This window comes from Rhagoletis zephyria, unplaced genomic scaffold (assembly GCF_001687245.7).
Source record: "Rhagoletis zephyria isolate East Lansing unplaced genomic scaffold, Rhagoletis_zephyria_1.1 Rzeph_scaffold_02215, whole genome shotgun sequence".
Taxonomy (NCBI): Eukaryota; Metazoa; Arthropoda; class Insecta; order Diptera; family Tephritidae; genus Rhagoletis; species Rhagoletis zephyria.
In genome coordinates, this window is record NW_016159299.1 from 9939 (window position 1) to 26613 (window position 16675).

General features: G+C 36.6%; 1 protein-coding gene across 4 annotated transcripts in view; it reads right to left on the minus strand.

The window, feature by feature from the left end:
* Positions 1 to 12829: 12829 nt before the first annotated feature.
* The window catches only part of mst (misato mitochondrial distribution and morphology regulator), a 4609-nt gene continuing 763 nt past the window's right edge, over positions 12830 to 16675 (minus strand). The window contains exons 3-7 of one of the 4 annotated variants that reach the window (XR_001848067.1): positions 16019 to 16640; positions 15205 to 15725; positions 14839 to 15092; positions 14267 to 14622; positions 12830 to 13209 (exon numbers count right to left, since the gene is read on the minus strand). Coding sequence is in view for 3 of the 4 variants with exons in the window: in XM_017620629.1 (XP_017476118.1) it covers positions 14487 to 14622; positions 14839 to 15092; positions 15205 to 15725; positions 16019 to 16640 (1533 nt within the window). In the remaining variant the exon portion in view is untranslated. Of the gene's footprint in view, positions 13210 to 13928; positions 14623 to 14666; positions 15093 to 15204; positions 15726 to 16018; positions 16641 to 16675 lie in introns of those variants that run through there. The other 3 variants (XM_017620629.1, XM_017620630.1, XM_017620631.1) reach the window with 3 other exon arrangements.

Genomic DNA, 16675 nt, shown 5'->3' on the forward strand with positions numbered 1-16675 from the left:
ATTCTCACAAGTAGCCAGACCAGCTGGCGAGAAGGATTAGAAGTGCAGCATAAAAAATGTTTTCTTTTATTTTCAACTTAAAAATTCTGTCTCAAATTTGTAATGTAATCAACTCAATTTAATGCATAATGAGCAGCTAATTAAATTTACAAACGTGAACGGCAAAGTAAAAGTGTGAAAAAACCAGACCGACTTTTTTTACCATTTACCAGTTTCTATTGGGCCTTTCGGCAGCAGCTGTGTACATGATTTGCATATTTTTAGACGCCCAGCACGCCGAATTTCCACAACGTCGAGTCATTTCGTATGCGCCAAAGACGAGAAATTAACACCGCGACAATATTGTAATGAGCAGCAGAAGACGCGTGTCGCCATTTTAAGAGTGTAAATTATTTGCTTAATTTTGGGTTTAGGTAGACTTACGAGATTAGAAAAAATTGGAATAAAAGAAAAATAATGCAGCTGGGGTTGGGCAAAAAAAAAATTTAAAAAAAAACATATAATAAAATTGGAATAAAAGAAAAATAATGCAATTGGAGTTGGAGCCAAAGTCAAATTTTCGTACAGATTACAGTTTTACATTCAACACATACATATTTGTTTATTAAAACAAGAATTCCTTGGAGGGTTGTTTTGGTGGTGAATTTTAATTCTTGGTACTTCGGTGCAATTTCTGCAATGCTAATAAGGCCGACAAACATATATATATGTATATTTTTTTACAAATAACGCGTGATTTGGCACAAAACAGATTTTTCGGCTGAAGGTCGGTGGCAGACGTGGCTACTACCACCGGCGGGCACAGCAAGCAAAAAGCATCGGTATGTGGAAGAGGAGCTAGCAAAGTCTCTAAAGAAGCAAAAATGTAGAGACGAGGCTACGAGGCCAAACGTCAATAACGTTAGGTCATACAGCTGCCCCTAGATCCAAGGCAGCGGCGTCGGCCAATGTGATTTCCAAGAGACATCTAGTCGTGGCGCACATTGACCTCAGTAACCTGCTCGGACAAATGACGCAAGAGAGGTTGAAGGCAGTGGAAATGAAGCTGCTATAAGCCTTGTTCGCGAAAATGGACGCAGAGGCGAACGCACCTACGCCAAAATTAGGCGGAGCTGGGTGGTTCAGTGGGATCAAAATGATAAGTTGTAAAGATAAAGATCGCTCGTTAGCATGGGTAAAGGGAACGGTGAAAGACCTCCATGGCCTATGGGAGGGGGCAACCCTCGAGATGGTGAAACCGGACCATGCGTTGCGCGTACTGCGAAGACAAAACCCCGACGTACCGACGGCTGACTGGAAGGTTTTGGGCGTGGCCATATCATTGTCAAATGAGGGTGGCCAGCACTACGTCCTCCAGATAAATAAGACGGCCGAAGAGATCCCATATACTCGACTCGACAAGATGGCTTGGGGCGTAGGTAACGTTAACCTTCGCCTAAAAGAAGTGAAACCATGCCGACAACACGCTTGAGACTGGGCTCGGCATCGAAAATATCCTACAGTCCTCTCTCAACCTACGCCATGTGGAAAGGCGTGAGACGACACTGCATCCAACCCTGAGAATGAGTCTAAAGGTAATGCTTAAGGTCATTCAATTAATCTCCATAAAAGTTAAATTGCCTCAGCCGAGCTGGCTTCAATTAAAGAGGTGAATCACTTCTTAACTTTATATTACAAAAAGATTTAGAAGTAGCTAATAGAGTTGAAGAAGCGACGTATATTGGACCCACGCCCAGGAACGTTCTTGACCTAACTCTCTTCACGATTAGTCGTACAAAGGTGGATAACTGGAGGGTGCTGGAGGCACCGTCGTTTTATGACCATAAATGCATAAGCTTCAACATTTTTATCTCCCCCAACAGAAAAAAGAGGTCCTTAGAAATTCAAGAAATACTAATTGGGAACACTATAGGAAAATATAAGACGATATAAAGGCTAAGCCGCGCAGGTGCAACACAAAGGTTGAAATTGGCGAAGGAGTTAGAACATCAACATCGATCCTTATTAATGCTTACGATGCATCCTGCCCTCTTTCGCGCACTAGGCGTAGATCTAAACCTCATTGGTGGAATAGAAAGCTGGGATCACGAAAACGTGAGGGGAACACAAAGACTTACTCAAATCAAGAAGTGCGATAATTTTTTTGTATGGAAAAAATGCGTCATGAAGTCAGAAAAAAAAATATTTAAAATCAACGCGATTTTTTAGGAACTTAAGACTTGCATTTTCTAAAAAATGTGAATAAAAAGTTGAGAATCTAGCTGAAACTTTGCAGATTTTTCATAATTTTTGCACAAAGTTTGAAATCTGGATTTATATGGTGCTTGTTATATAATGAGCTAGACTTTTATGGAAAAATAATAAACATTAAATAAACAAAAGAAAAATAGCCAAAAGTTATCAAAATGTTGCTGGCTTAGTTAGCTGTTCGCAAGTGTAGTTCGTTCTATTTTAAAAAGTGAGGTTTCCAATGACAGGGCTTGGCCTATAGATGTGCAATGAAGTTTTACTTTTTGGAAAGGGTTGCCACTTGTTTTATTTTTATTAAAATTATTTAATAAGTTAAATGAATTAGACATTACAATATGGATATCAATTAAAATGGTTTTGAAAATGCTTTACTTCTAAACGACACATGTCTAAAAATCAAATTCACTTTAATTAAGGGAATAAGGTAATATGTATTTCAATATGGGTATCAGACAAAAGAAAAAATCGGACATATTTAGTAAGACATAAGTGAAGAGTAATAACATTCCTTAATTAATTTAAGAGTCAGGTAATTTAAAAGGAATGTAATCAGAAAAAATCACTGATTGACAATGTATGTATGTATTTGTAATAAAATAACAAATACGATATCGAAAACTTTTGGCTTGACAGAATTATAAATAATATAATATTTCAACTAAATTTGACTTTACAAACAGGTGGCAACCCTCTTCGTAATATTTGAAAGCTAAAACCTTTTTAAACCTCTTTCGTCTGACTCACATATGGTGATACCTCTCTATTTCAATTACTTAATTCCTTTAATTCAAATGGAACTTGGTTTTTTAAACAGGTGGCAACCCTCTACATGTAGTTAAGAAATAAACCCTTTTCATACACATTTCGATTGATTGATACCCATCTCTTAATAATTCATTTAACTTATTAAAAAACGTGAATTTAATTTTTAACAGGTGGCCACTCTTAAAAAAAAAAACCTATATTGTCTACAGGTCAAGCTTTTTAATCCCATACTTTATTTTTGAAAATAGAATCGTGCAGATCTTAAAGCACTGACAAAAAATTAAAAAAATGATTTTATGCATTAGCAAAACACGCATTCATTCAAAAAGTGCAAAAAATTAGCAGGTTTTTATTTCTTCTTTTGAAAGCTAAAACCCAAATTATTTAATAAAATAATAAAAAATAACATATTTTTGTATATATTTTTTTTATTCATTCCATTAAAGTTTACCATTTTTTTAAATTTTTATTAAAAAAAATTGTTTTTTTTTTCTGGAATACCGCAGGGCCACCCTGTTATTCCAAAATTTGTATTCCTGTAGTTCTCTACTATCTATCACTTACTATCAAATTAATGTTTTATTTCAAAGACTGTATTTTTGACATTTGTTTTCGTGCTTATAAAAATTCTTAGTATAAAATGTGTCCACTTCAGTGGCTACCTGGCGGCATATAATTTATTTTATAGGGAAATGTCTGTTTCATTCTTTTAATGGATAAATTACCTTTACAAAAAGAACCAAACACATTCACATTGCAGACAACGAATGTTTCGATTTATGCCCACTTAGGCGGCACTGTGCGGCAGAGCGAAAAACTAAAAATGTAGGCTCTTAGTTTTGTGCGTATATATTTTTTTGTGTAAAGTTGACTTTTTCTCGGTGTAATCAATGTTATCATTAACTTGATTTTTTGAGGCACTTATGCCACTTTCAAAATAAACATCTTCATTGAACCGCTGATAAGTAAAACTTCTCTTGAACAAAACCTCAGTAGTTCTCATCAGTGTTATCACTAGCTGTATTTTTTTTTTAAGTTGGCTTATGCCAATTTAAAAAGGAAGATAATATTATTGAATAAAAAAGTTATAAAATTATATAAAAATTTAACCCAATTGAATTTAAGCATTGGCAAATAAATAACACGGCCTTAAACTCTTTGATGTTTTCAGTTAATGTAGTTGGAAAGGCATACATATGTTCAATAAAGCAATGCAATGATTGCCTACCGTAGAAAAGCATACCTTCATATGTACATATGTACAAATGTACATAACAAAATAAGAAGAAAGCCAACAAAATTATTGGTAACCACTTTACAAAGCAATTTTCCCCTTTGCTTGTTTTCATTTCACGTAGCCAGAAAATTCGTAGCGTTAACAATGTTGAAGTTCAAAAAGAAGAGAAAAAAATTGGGAAAGGGTTAAAGGTCGGAAAAGTACGCGCCATTGAAAAAAAAAGCTTTTTCTATTGTTATTTCTGTTTATCGATTGTTTTTGTTTGATTTCTTTTTTTTTTGTTTTGTTTTCATTATTTTTATGCGAATTCGAACTCTGCTTCTTTACCTTTTTATATTCTTCACCTTCACTTGTTTGATCAAAAGCCGATTCTAAAATTTGAATTATGTATTGTAAACATGTCAAGACTTTGATTACCGCCGGAAGTGTCTTGAATACAAAGCGTAGTAGGCAAATCAAATGATGGAGGTAGTAAGTTAGCGGGTTAGGCTGATTTCACAAAAAAGCTGTGGATGAATTTTAAAAATCAATTGAAAGAGCTTGTTTTCCTTTCGTTTATTGTAATTTGCGACTGGTGTTTTCTTTTACGTTGTGGATTAAAGGCAAATTTAAGTATTTGAATCAAATATGAAGACTTTAAATTTTGTATGCAGTTTTTAGAATATTTAACATTGAACAGATAGTAGGAGGGCATGATGGGATTGAGCCACAAAATATTATTCATGGTGAGGTAGTTGAACTATTGCCGAATAGAAATGTCATAATATTTTTCTTGGTTGGTATGATCTTTGTAGCACAATGTAGAGAACAAAGGTGGCGCATTCCACAAACCGGTACTTTTCACTTTTTATAAATCATATACTTTTTCCTATGGGAAAATTTAATACTAAAAAAATTCACTGTTTTGACAGTTTCGTTTATCCTCCTATTCGGCTTGTTTACTTTTACTTGAGAAATGTCATCGGCAATGCCCATTCTTGTATTCTATCATTCTAGACTTTGTAGCATAGCATCGCTTCTAGAAAATACTCTGCCGTCAACCTCAGGGCGTCTAACTGGCCACGAACAAAGTGCAATGAACACACCCCCATCCACGTCAGTGTAACGGGCTGAGTACAGTAGCAGTGATTATGAGGTTACGGAAAATGACTTCGACCGAAACTTCGAGACCCATTTTGTCGACAGAAATGATCTGGCGTCTTCTCTCAGGAAATATCTCTGAGAGTGTCCTATAGACTCCCAGATCAGTCAAGCTGCCATCAATGCCTTAGGATCGACAACAACCAAATAGATATGCGTTAAGCAATGCCAAAGGTCCCTAGAAGCTCGTCAGAAATACATAATCAATCTTTACTTGGTGATGGGAAATAGTCGTATAGCGGGAAATGAGGAAGCGAACGAGTGTGTTAGACAGGAATGTGATATAGGATTAGGGGAAGCGGTCCAGATCGTGAAACATCTCCTGAAATTGCTATCTTCAGAGGCTGAGAAGGTGGTCAAGGCAGCTACCAACAGCGAGTGGAATAATCTGTAAACGAAGGACACCGAGTTTAGTAAGGGTCCCACAGTCAAACGTTACGCTTCTCAGAATAATACTAACACTGGGGTATTGGCCACATGGCCACCAGGTTCTCAGCCCCTTATACCGATTCTTCAGAAGCTACAGCGATGAAGAAGAGATAGAATCCGTCCAACACTTCCTTTGCGAATGCACTGCGGAGAAAACGCCTCAAATTTTTGGAGGACCACTTCTTCCAGACCCCAAAACAGCTTAGGGACAACTCAATTGTAAGGTCTGCTAGCATTCGCAGGAGAATCAGGATGTTTAAGGACATCGCAATGGGCCTTTTTGGCGCTGTGTAGTATCTGGAAGCTTAGTGAACGGTGGGCGCAAAACTTGAAATGCCAAGTGGATATGTTCAGGCCATGGGCTAACCTAACCTAACTTTACCTGATGAAACATATGAGTGCTGCCCGGTGACGATGTTAAAATTTTGTTAGGCGACTTTATCGTCAGGGTTTTCAAATAAAATAAATAAATAAAAGGTCCTACTTTCAGAACATTAAGCCTTCGCGAGCACGCCTGCGACAACGTAGATGCTGCGTGTGGGTTTCCCCACAACCCTCACGACGTGCCTAGTCGTGGACTCTGCTGCAAACAAGTGTCTGTTCGGGTGCCCGCGTCTGTGACATCCTACGGAGAACTGCTCTCAGAGCATCGTGTTATGCTCCTTAACTGGGAGCATTTGAGCCTCGTCGACATCAGAATGCATCAGGTCGCTGGCGGGCGTGCCGTATTGTGGCATGCTTGTAGCTTCGTCCACTGCATTCTGCTAATCCCGGCAGCCACACGGGCGCTGCATAGTTTACAAACTGAATTGCCGCAGTGTAGTTCTAGTCTCGCGAGGTAGTTCACAGTCGCTCATATCGGTGGGTGACGGCCGGTAACCAAGAACTGAATTTTGGCTCGAAGTTGCTGATCGATGTCTGCTTCTAGATTAGTAAGGTGGCTCCTTACGTGTCTTGGCGGCACAGCTCTCTGCGTCAAGCTGTAGGTAGGGTGAGTTGTTCGGTGACAGCAACGTGTTGAGGTCCTTTTCCTGGAGGATTGTTGCCGCGTCATTCAGGTGTTGTGCGGAAGACATACAGTGACTCAGTGACTCAAACAAATTAGCACGTGTTTATTTTCTTCAAATATGCGTAATACAGCTAATTTTTTTTTTTGTTATTTTTATATAAAAATATCGTCTTAGCTGTAACCAAAACCTCGTAAATTAAAGTTTCCAACTTTATACAAAATTTAGAAAAATTAAACAAATTTTCATCACAATTTCCACTTTTTATTCTGAATTTTTAGAAATTTTTTGGGTATGCAGGTTTATAGCCCATACAATTTTAGTCTAATGAAATGCAAGTTTCGAACGGCTAAAAAATCGCTTTGATTTTTGAGAATTTTCACTGAAGACACTTAAAAAAATACAGAGAAATTCAAAAATTACTGGTTTAAGTGAAATTTAAACAAAAAAGTGCCGAAAATGTATGCACCTATGTGCAGCAAAGTGGCCCATATCCTGTCATTACTTTTGCTAAATGCGATACTGCAAATGTTTAACGTCATTCTCAGCCAGGCCAGCCCGACCAACCATTTATTTAACGTATGCGGTTGCCTGGCTATTGCATGTTCACGGCTCATCACTTATTTATTTCGCAGAAGCAGACGAACTGGCGCAAGATGAAGGCGCAACAAAAAGCATTCAAAAGATAAAGCGAAATTGCATAGCATCATAGAATCAACGAAAACTTAAATGCCATAGACTAAGGATTTGTACTAAATGGAAAATGCAATGCAATTGCAATTTATGATGGTATGGCAATAAAGACGTGCCATGAAGAAGTGTACATATATTAAGCACCTACAAACATATATGTATTCCGCATAGTAAACCATTTCATAGCTTTTAATGTAGTCATGCAATGGGCGTGCCTACCAATGGGTGATGTACGATAGACAGCTGCTGCACTTCAGCCGCCATCTGCATTTTTGGTCGATACATAAGCAATGCAAGAGGACTCTTGGTACTCATTGCCTGCATTCAGTTTAAGTATCATTTTGAGGGCCACAATAAGCAGTTAACAATTAGATGTTGCGGTACGTTTAAGCAGATGACCCATTTGTGGGCTTTTTAAGAAAGTACAATACAGATGCATACAAACGCTCAAAGTATATAAAAATATATATAGGATAGATAGCAACTTGAATTTCAAATTTTTGCTGCTTGAAGCTACCAAATGCCACATTGTATGATAAGATTTTACACGGCATTTGGAATTTTGGCCCCTATTGTAAGTGTCGACTGGCAGTAGAATAGAAATTTGTCGATCGAGTCGATTATCTTTTATTTTGCTATTGTGTAACTTGATCGAATAAAATTTTTACTATTGTGAATGATTGACTGAATTGTAAACAGCTGTTTATTTGTTAGCATTTGTCTCTTTAGTGTTTCATTTACATTACATTTACAAATTTAAAAAATGAATAGAGTTGAAATATGGTTTAGTAATGAGGAACATGATGTGCAAGCTAATAGATTAGTAGAGTTGGCTAAAGAAAGGAGGAAATCGCAAGATTCGTCGAATCCCTTGGAGTTGGAAGGTTAAGTGTATGTACATACATATGTGAATTTTATTAATAGTAGTTTCGTTCCAGATGCTTCACGGTTTGTAGGTTTTACAGGATTTACAGGAAAAACTGTTTTTGTCCTTAATAAACTTTATGGAAGGAGGCCACCTGGAACAGCTTCCTGTAAAAACCTGCAAATCGTGAAGTATCTGAAGTGCAACTAGTTTAAGAAATACGGTACTGTTTAGTTATTGGTACAATGATGTTGGGTATTTGTGTCCAAACGCGTGACCCGATTTTAAAAACTTTAACATACACGTTTCGTGAAAGAATTTAACTTTATTTTAAAATAAAGTTTTAAAATTTCCGAGCCCTAGTTAATTAATAAATTATGCAGTTTTTAGTAAACTTTGATGTTGGTTCTGCGCAAAACCACTGTGGATGGCGTAGCCAGATTTATATCGAGCCCTAACCGCCAAAATAACGTAAGCGACATTTTTTTTCAAAATTTTCTTTTTGATGCAGAAATATTCCTAGAGCATCCAGATGCATTTCTGCATCAAAAACAAAATTTTGAAAAATATGTCGCTTACGTTATTTTGGCGGTTAGGGTTCGATATGCACAAGAAATGTTGTATATCTTTCACAATAAAAGCGGAGCTTCCCCCCATACTCTTTCCGCAAATTCCTTTGCCTATGTCCTCATTCTCCAGCATCAGCTCGACCAACCGCGCAAGTTGCCTTTTGTTGCTTACAATTTTTGATCTGTAATTCAGACACATACATACATATGAATATTCCACAGTTTTTTACAACTTCCAGTTCAATTGACTTACTTTTTATCCATTATAGTACTATTATCTTGTGTAAAGTTTATAAACGCAAACTCCAACGACTAAAAAAAAGCAATAAAAGGATGAGCGATTAAAAAGTATTCACAGTCGCTAATTGAGCGACTAAGCGATACTAGGTTCACATATAAGTAGATTATCCTCATTTTCGAGCTTAACACCCTAATCTGTAATTATAAGAAGAGATTAGCCATATAAAATTCGTCCCTTGTTAATCTGTAATTATAAAATAATCTCAGATTTAACCGATAACTTTTCGGTGTCCATCCTAGTTTTATCGATTGTTTTTGCGAAAGAGAAGAGAAACGCCAAATGTAAAAGTAAACAAAAATGTACGCTAGCAAATAAAAGAGGTTTGTAAAGGCATTTTTAATAAAATGTTAAGTTAAAATATATTTATATTGCTTATTATAGCAGAAAAACGTGATCACGGTGGCACAGAGAAGAAACATAACTTTTCCTTGAGATGTGAGAATAACAAGCACAACAAATTTGACGGCTAATAATCTGAGATTTGCCTGTGTAAACGTGGTGATTAAAAAACGAGCTTTGATTGAGATAATATTGATATGTGAACATAGTTTAACACTCACAATTGCAGCGATAATCGATGATCGCTTAATAGTTGTTTATCTACTGCCAGTCGACATTCGCAATAGAGGTGTTTGTTTGTTTTTTGTATATCGACGGCTGGGTGGAAGATCGATATAAAATCGATCGATCGAGATAAAATTCACAAAGAACTCAAATATTTTTAACCGACCTCGAAAATTTCTTATCAATTCGTTGGAATATTTTGAACCCCAAAACCAACCCCTTGTGTGCGCTAATGGCGGTAGGTACTCAAATTTCGCCAAAATCTGTTTTTACTGTTCACCAAATGACTATAAGTGACCATCAGATCAAGGTCCACGAATGGTATTTTCAGGGATAGTAGTCGAGATTTAAGCCTAAGTGGAAAAGTAGTCGGGACTGTTGCATGAAAATTATGATTACAGATCTCAAAGTTTCTGATGTTGTACAGTAGAAGGTCGTTTCCGAAGTAATTTTCTGCGTAGAACTCGAGCTCGAGCTTAGAACTGCGGCAAGACATTGAGGTTTTCAGCGATTAAGTACACGAGTAACAGCTTCATGCCATTTAGTACTATTCTTTTAAAATGCGAATGGATAACGTAATGAGTTGGAAAGCATATGCTTGGTTTGGCTATGTTAGATTCGAGAACAAGGCAGTAAAAGTGCCCGTGACTCTTGAAGGAAAAATCGTATAGCACCGTTCGAGAGTGTATTTTGAAGGATAATAATACGGCTAAAAAAATGGTGAAATAATTCGAATACATTTTCATTATTTCTGTAACTTCTTTTGGACTCGTTCCTTTTGGAAATAATATATTTCTACGTAATATCACGTTGAATAGCTTACATTGGTGCTTGCAAAATTATCCCTATCTCTTAATAAAAAATAAAATAAATTATCTGAAAGTTCAATTAGAAAAAAAGACTGTTACGTTACAAATAGTTTTCCACCGAAAACACATGGATTATGAAGAGTACGGGAAAACCAGGTTTTTGCCATGTTTTAGCCTGGTGGTTTCCGCGCCAAAAAAAACTTTTTGATATTTTGGACTGTTACATTACATTAAAAATACAGCCGACTTCATTTATATAGAAAGCTAATCGCTGATTTTTTTGTAGAATACTTTTTTATTGACTTGAAAGTAATACAAAGCAAGAGAAGAGAAGCAAATATATGGCAAAACAAGTAAAGTACAAGTTCGGGCGAAATCGAATTTTATATACCCGGCGCAGGTATCAAATATCGTCGTTTCAACTTTCTCTCAACTACCTTTGCATGATAAACAGGGGTGTTTTTCCCGATTTCAAACGTTTTCGATAATGAAATCATTGGGTAGAAATCGATAAAGCGTTACCGAGATATATCTTTGTAGTCATAAAGTGGGCGGTGCCACGCATAATTTCTAAAAGTCTATAACCGTGGTATTTATTACTAAGAGATTGTTGTCAGTATTAACTTAGAGTAAATTAGTGTCCTCTGTTTTTAAAATATCGGAGTTGTCCTATGTTTTAAATTTACCATTATATGGGCAGGGGGTTTAATTTTAGTCCGATTTGAATGATTTTCAACAAATTGCTTTTCCGGACCAAGATTACAAGGTGCACCAATTTTGGTTGAATTTTATGAATCGGTTACCGAGATACACATTTGTGGTCTTAAGTGGGCGGCGCCACGCCCATTATCCAAAAAGTTATTATAATCAAATTTTCAGCTGTGATTATTGCAATCATGGATTTTGAGTTTATTTTTCACCACAATTCTACTTCACATACTAATTTCCAACAATTTAAATTGAATATTACCTGAAATCATATATGTAATACTTCTATATTGGTAGTAAGCTAACATCTCAATGTGTAAGCATTCCGAAATCAAAGCGAGACAGTCTAGTGCCGTTTTTGTAAATGTGTCGTGTACATGTTTATTTACAAACGTATGTGTTCCTTTTCTTTCGTACGTGTTTATTGATATATCTGTACTGTAGTGTTTTCGGACGGTACTAGCTCTTACTGCCAATATAGGAGTATTACATATATGCTTGAAATATCGTAGTTTTTGCATTTTTCGAAAATACCGTTATATGGGAAGTGGCCGTGTTTACAGTCCAATTTTTCCTATTTTCAATACCAACCTACCTTGGATAAAGGGGAACCTACATATAGCGGACACACAGACATGACTTAATCAACAGCTCTTTTCATTCTGATCATTTATGTATGCATTTGTCTATATCTATCTCGATTTGTTTTGGCTGTTACAAACAACCGTTATGTNGAAGTGGCCGTGGTTACAGTCCAATTTTTCCTATTTTCAATACCAACCTACCTTGGATAAAGGGGACCTACATATAGCGGACGAACAGACATGACTTAATCGACATCTCTTTTCATTCTGATCATTTATGTATACATTTGTCTATATCTATCTTGATTTGTTTTGGCTGTTACAAACAACCGTTATGTAAACAAAATTATACTACCATTGTGCTCACGTGCGCTCGGGTATAAAAATGGTGCTCCTTAAATATAAACTACCCTTTAGTTTCATATTTTCAATGCTCTTTTCATGCTTTTTTACTTTAATTTTCATTAATTTAAAGGTGTCTCAGGATGAAGTGAATTTTCATGATTGAGAGAAGCAGACAGCTTAGTGCCTCTAGAAAAGAAAACTTAAAGAAAAGAGGTCGCTATCCAAGAGTTCAACTGAACAAATAAATTGGTCGAAAGTAAATACTTTTTCACTAGTTTTATGTGTATACAATTTTTAACCGACTTCCAAAAAAGGAGGAGGTTATCAGTTCGTCGGAATATTTTTTTTTTTTGTTTTTTTTTTATGTATGTTACCGCATAACTTTGGACCGCATCAACCGATTTCGAAAATTCTTGCATCGGAAAGGTAGTGTCTCAGAGGTGGTCCCATACTAATCTGGTTGAGATCCGATCAGTGGATCATGAGATATATATATATATATATTTTTTTTTTTATATGGGAGTTGAAGTCGGTTTTTTTTTGCTAAAAATTACTTGTTTAGTAGTATCCTTTCCTTTCATCATGAAAATCTATAATTTTTATGCTAAACATCTTTTGTGTACTCCGGGCCCGAGGGAAAAAGTTAACGATCCCCTACCCTTCCCGTCGGGTCTGTAGACAGCATTTGGAATCTTGTTTGTTTTTTATATAACGACGACTGCGTGGAAGATCGACCTACCTCGGCAGCCAATTCGAAAAGACCGTATCTCAAATATTTGTTCAGGAACGCCATATTCAGAATTTGGTTGAAGAACGGTGTTTTATTTTGTATGAACAGTTTTTCGAGAATTAAGATATACTGGCAGCTTCTGTAATTCACTCAAATTCAACTTGAATTCAAAGTGGCTTTGGTTGAAATTCATTCGTAAGTAAATTGCAGAACCTACCAAATAAGTTTAATTTTATCTNTACTACCATTGTGCTCACGTGCGCTCGGGGATAAAAATGGTGCTCCTTAAATATAAACTACCCTTTAGTTTCATATTTTCAATGCTCTTTTCATGCTTTTTTACTTTTCATTAATTTAAAGGTGTCTTAGGATGAAGTGAATTTTCATGCTTGAAAGAAGGAGATTTGTGTTAATATTTACGCTGTCCGATACCTTAGAATGTGTATGAGAAAAAGTGTTCACTTGTAATTTGTTCATTAAACAAATGAGAACAAAATATTAAGAGTTCATTTTTGAATATTTAATTAAAACTGTCCTGGCCAGTATTTTATCAGCCAACCCATTTGCGAAATATTTACCAACGCGTTAAATTTCATACAAAATAGATTTCATCCATTAACCAAACGGGTGAAGGTCGTGCCCTATTCGGGATCTTCTAAATACTATAATATTTTTTAAATCATATCCACTTCTGACAGTTTAGTGCCCCTAGAAAAAAAGCTTAAAGAAAAGAGATTGCTATCCAAGAGTTCAACTGAACCAATAAATTGGTCGAAATTAAATAATATTTCACTTGTTTTATGTGTATAAAATTTTTTAGTAGTATAGTACATCTTTTCATCATTAAAATCTATAATTTTTTTATGCTAAACGTCTTATGAAATATTCTGTGGAGTCTGAGCATGGAGCCCTTTGTGAACTCCGGGCCCGGGGGAAAAAGTTAACGATCCCCTCCCCTTCCCGTCGGGCGTGTAGACAGCATTTGGAATCTTGTTTGTTTTTTATATAACGACGACTGAGTGGAAGATCGACCTACCTCGGCAGCCAATTCGAAAAGACCGTATCTCAAATATTTGTTCAAGAACGCCATATTCAGAATTTGGTTGAAGAACGGCCTATCTCAGAATTTATAGATGAATGTAAGTGTTTTATTTTGTATGAACAGTTTTTCGAGAACTAAGATATACTGGCAGCTTCTGTAATTCACTCCCATTCAACTGGAATTCAATGTGGCTTTGGTTGAAGTTCATTCGTAAGTAAATTGCAGAACCTACCAAATAAGTTTAATTTTATCTAACTACTATGCTAATCTACTTATCTTACCTTTTATTTGTTATTTTATGGCTATTGTATTGTAATTGTAACTAGCTTAGTCTCAATATTTTTAGTGCACTATATGTAAAACTAGTTGATTCCGTTTTTCGGGTACTGAATTTAACATCAAACCAATTACTGTTTAAATTTTGTGTTATAATGTTTTCATGCTTGTGCTACAATTCAAAGTTATCTTCATAATTGTCTTTGAAGAGCAGTAACTGCTCGAGCGCTTCCGCATACTCATCTTGCTCCAAGCCTGCCGCTTTATAGCGATGCAATTTTGCTATTTTAACGCGTTTTGCTTCGCGGNTCTTCCGTTTTTCGGGTTCTGAATTTAACATCAAACCAATTATGTTTAAATTTTGTGTTATAATGTTTTCATGCTTGTGCTACAATTCAAATTTATCTTCATAATTGTCTTTGAAGAGCAGTAACTGCTCGAGCGCTTCCGCATACTCATCTTGCTCCAAGCCTGCCGCTTTATAGCGATGCAATTTTGCTATTTTTACACGTTTTGCTTCGCGGTGCAGTGTTTCTAAAGTCTCGCCTAACTCACTGGACGACTGTACTGCTGCTAGCGTCGGCACAGAGATCACTTTTTCATCGGTTTGCCGTTTTGTTGTCGCTGAGAGAAAGCCTAATTTCGTTACGTCTTCAGCGAATATTTCACTTGGAAATGGTATACGCGTTGGCATGGCCATCGATATTGATGCAACATGCGCCATACTCGCATGATTTGCACACTGCAGGTATAGTTGAAACATTTCGGACACACTATCGCACTTATAAGCTGCCATGCGCATTTGCTCTTTCGCCTTCTCCAATGGTCGTTTGAGACGTTCGCGTGGTATACCACGCACACAGAGTGACTGTATAATATAATCAGTGCCNACACTTATAAGCTGCCATGCGCATTTGCTCTTTCGCCTTCTCCAATGGTCGCTTGAGACGTTCGCGTGGTATACCACGCACACAGAGTGACTGTATAATATAATCAGTGCCAATGCTGCAATTTGGTGTGAGTGATGTGAATATTGGGCCTTCAAACTTGTCCAAGCAATCAATTAAGTATTGGTCATGCTGCATGGCGAAAGGCAACGCAAAAGCGGCAGCAGCCAATTTACGTCCATAATTATTTAGATCACCGCAAAAAGCAGGAAGTGAGTATGCGCCAGGCGCATTGCGCAAACGATAACGTAGCGAGATTGTGTCTAAGTATGCGGCTAGCACGGCAGAAGTTTGATACAAATTATCTGCTTGATAATTAAGTGCCGGTAGCTGACGTGCTGCGCCAAACTGTCGCCAAACGCGGTCACATGTCCCCAGCGGCACAAACAACGATGCTTGCTCACTTAATTTGTGGAAAGTCAATGCGCTGTTTACCACCCTTATGGAGTCTGTCATAGCCGCACCTGCAGTGTAGACAAATTTTAAATAATCTAAATACATAGTACGTTCATATATCGCACACCTAGATCTAAAGTGCGATCAATTCAAAAAAAAAATTTAGAACTTACATCAAATTTATGCAAATTTTTTTTTTCTTCGTGATTATATACATTAACAAAAAACTACTGTTATACCTGTTTTTGTATTAATTGAGTTGAATCTGTTCGATCCACAAGCAGTTTGATTTCCCTCTCAAAATTTTTGGTTAGCTCACTTTAGATCTAGGTGGTGGGCGATAAGTTGTTATCATACGTACCAGCATTTTTAAATAGCGTATTTCGAGGTGAGTACACTGGAATCGCAAAATTGGCTTTGCCATACTCATCATTCAGGTGCTCTAGACATTCTGTGGCTAATCCCGAGAACCCATTGAAGCAGTCAAATAAAGTTTGGAATCCCTGCAAAAAGTCACATTCCTCTACGTATTGGCGTATTTTATCACAAAATTCGTCCTCGAACTTTTCTGTTTTCCAAAGCTGTACACCAGAAGCAAATGTATCAAATGTTTGCTTCTCTGCTTCATGTTTATATTCGTTGACTACATTTACAGTGCGTGGGTGGTAGCGTGCATAAAGATAGTCTGTCCATGTTTCTACATCGTCTGTTAAATTGTACTCCTTTTCTTGAATATTGACAACAGGATTTTCGAGATCTTTCTGAAACTCGTGCTTCGGAGCTTGCGGCTGCTGCACGACTTCTAAGTCTGTGCTCATATTTTGGAGGTCTTCTTTGATTTTCTTTACAGCATCTTCGCTATTAGCATCGCTGTGTGGTGTACGTTTAATACTATTGCCATAAAGTTCACCCTCCCGTGGTAGATGCTTTAGGGAACCATCCAAATCTACAAGTAGTAAACGTGGAGTGTAAGTTACTTGCTTCTATAATAAAGAAATTGATATATAAAATATATATA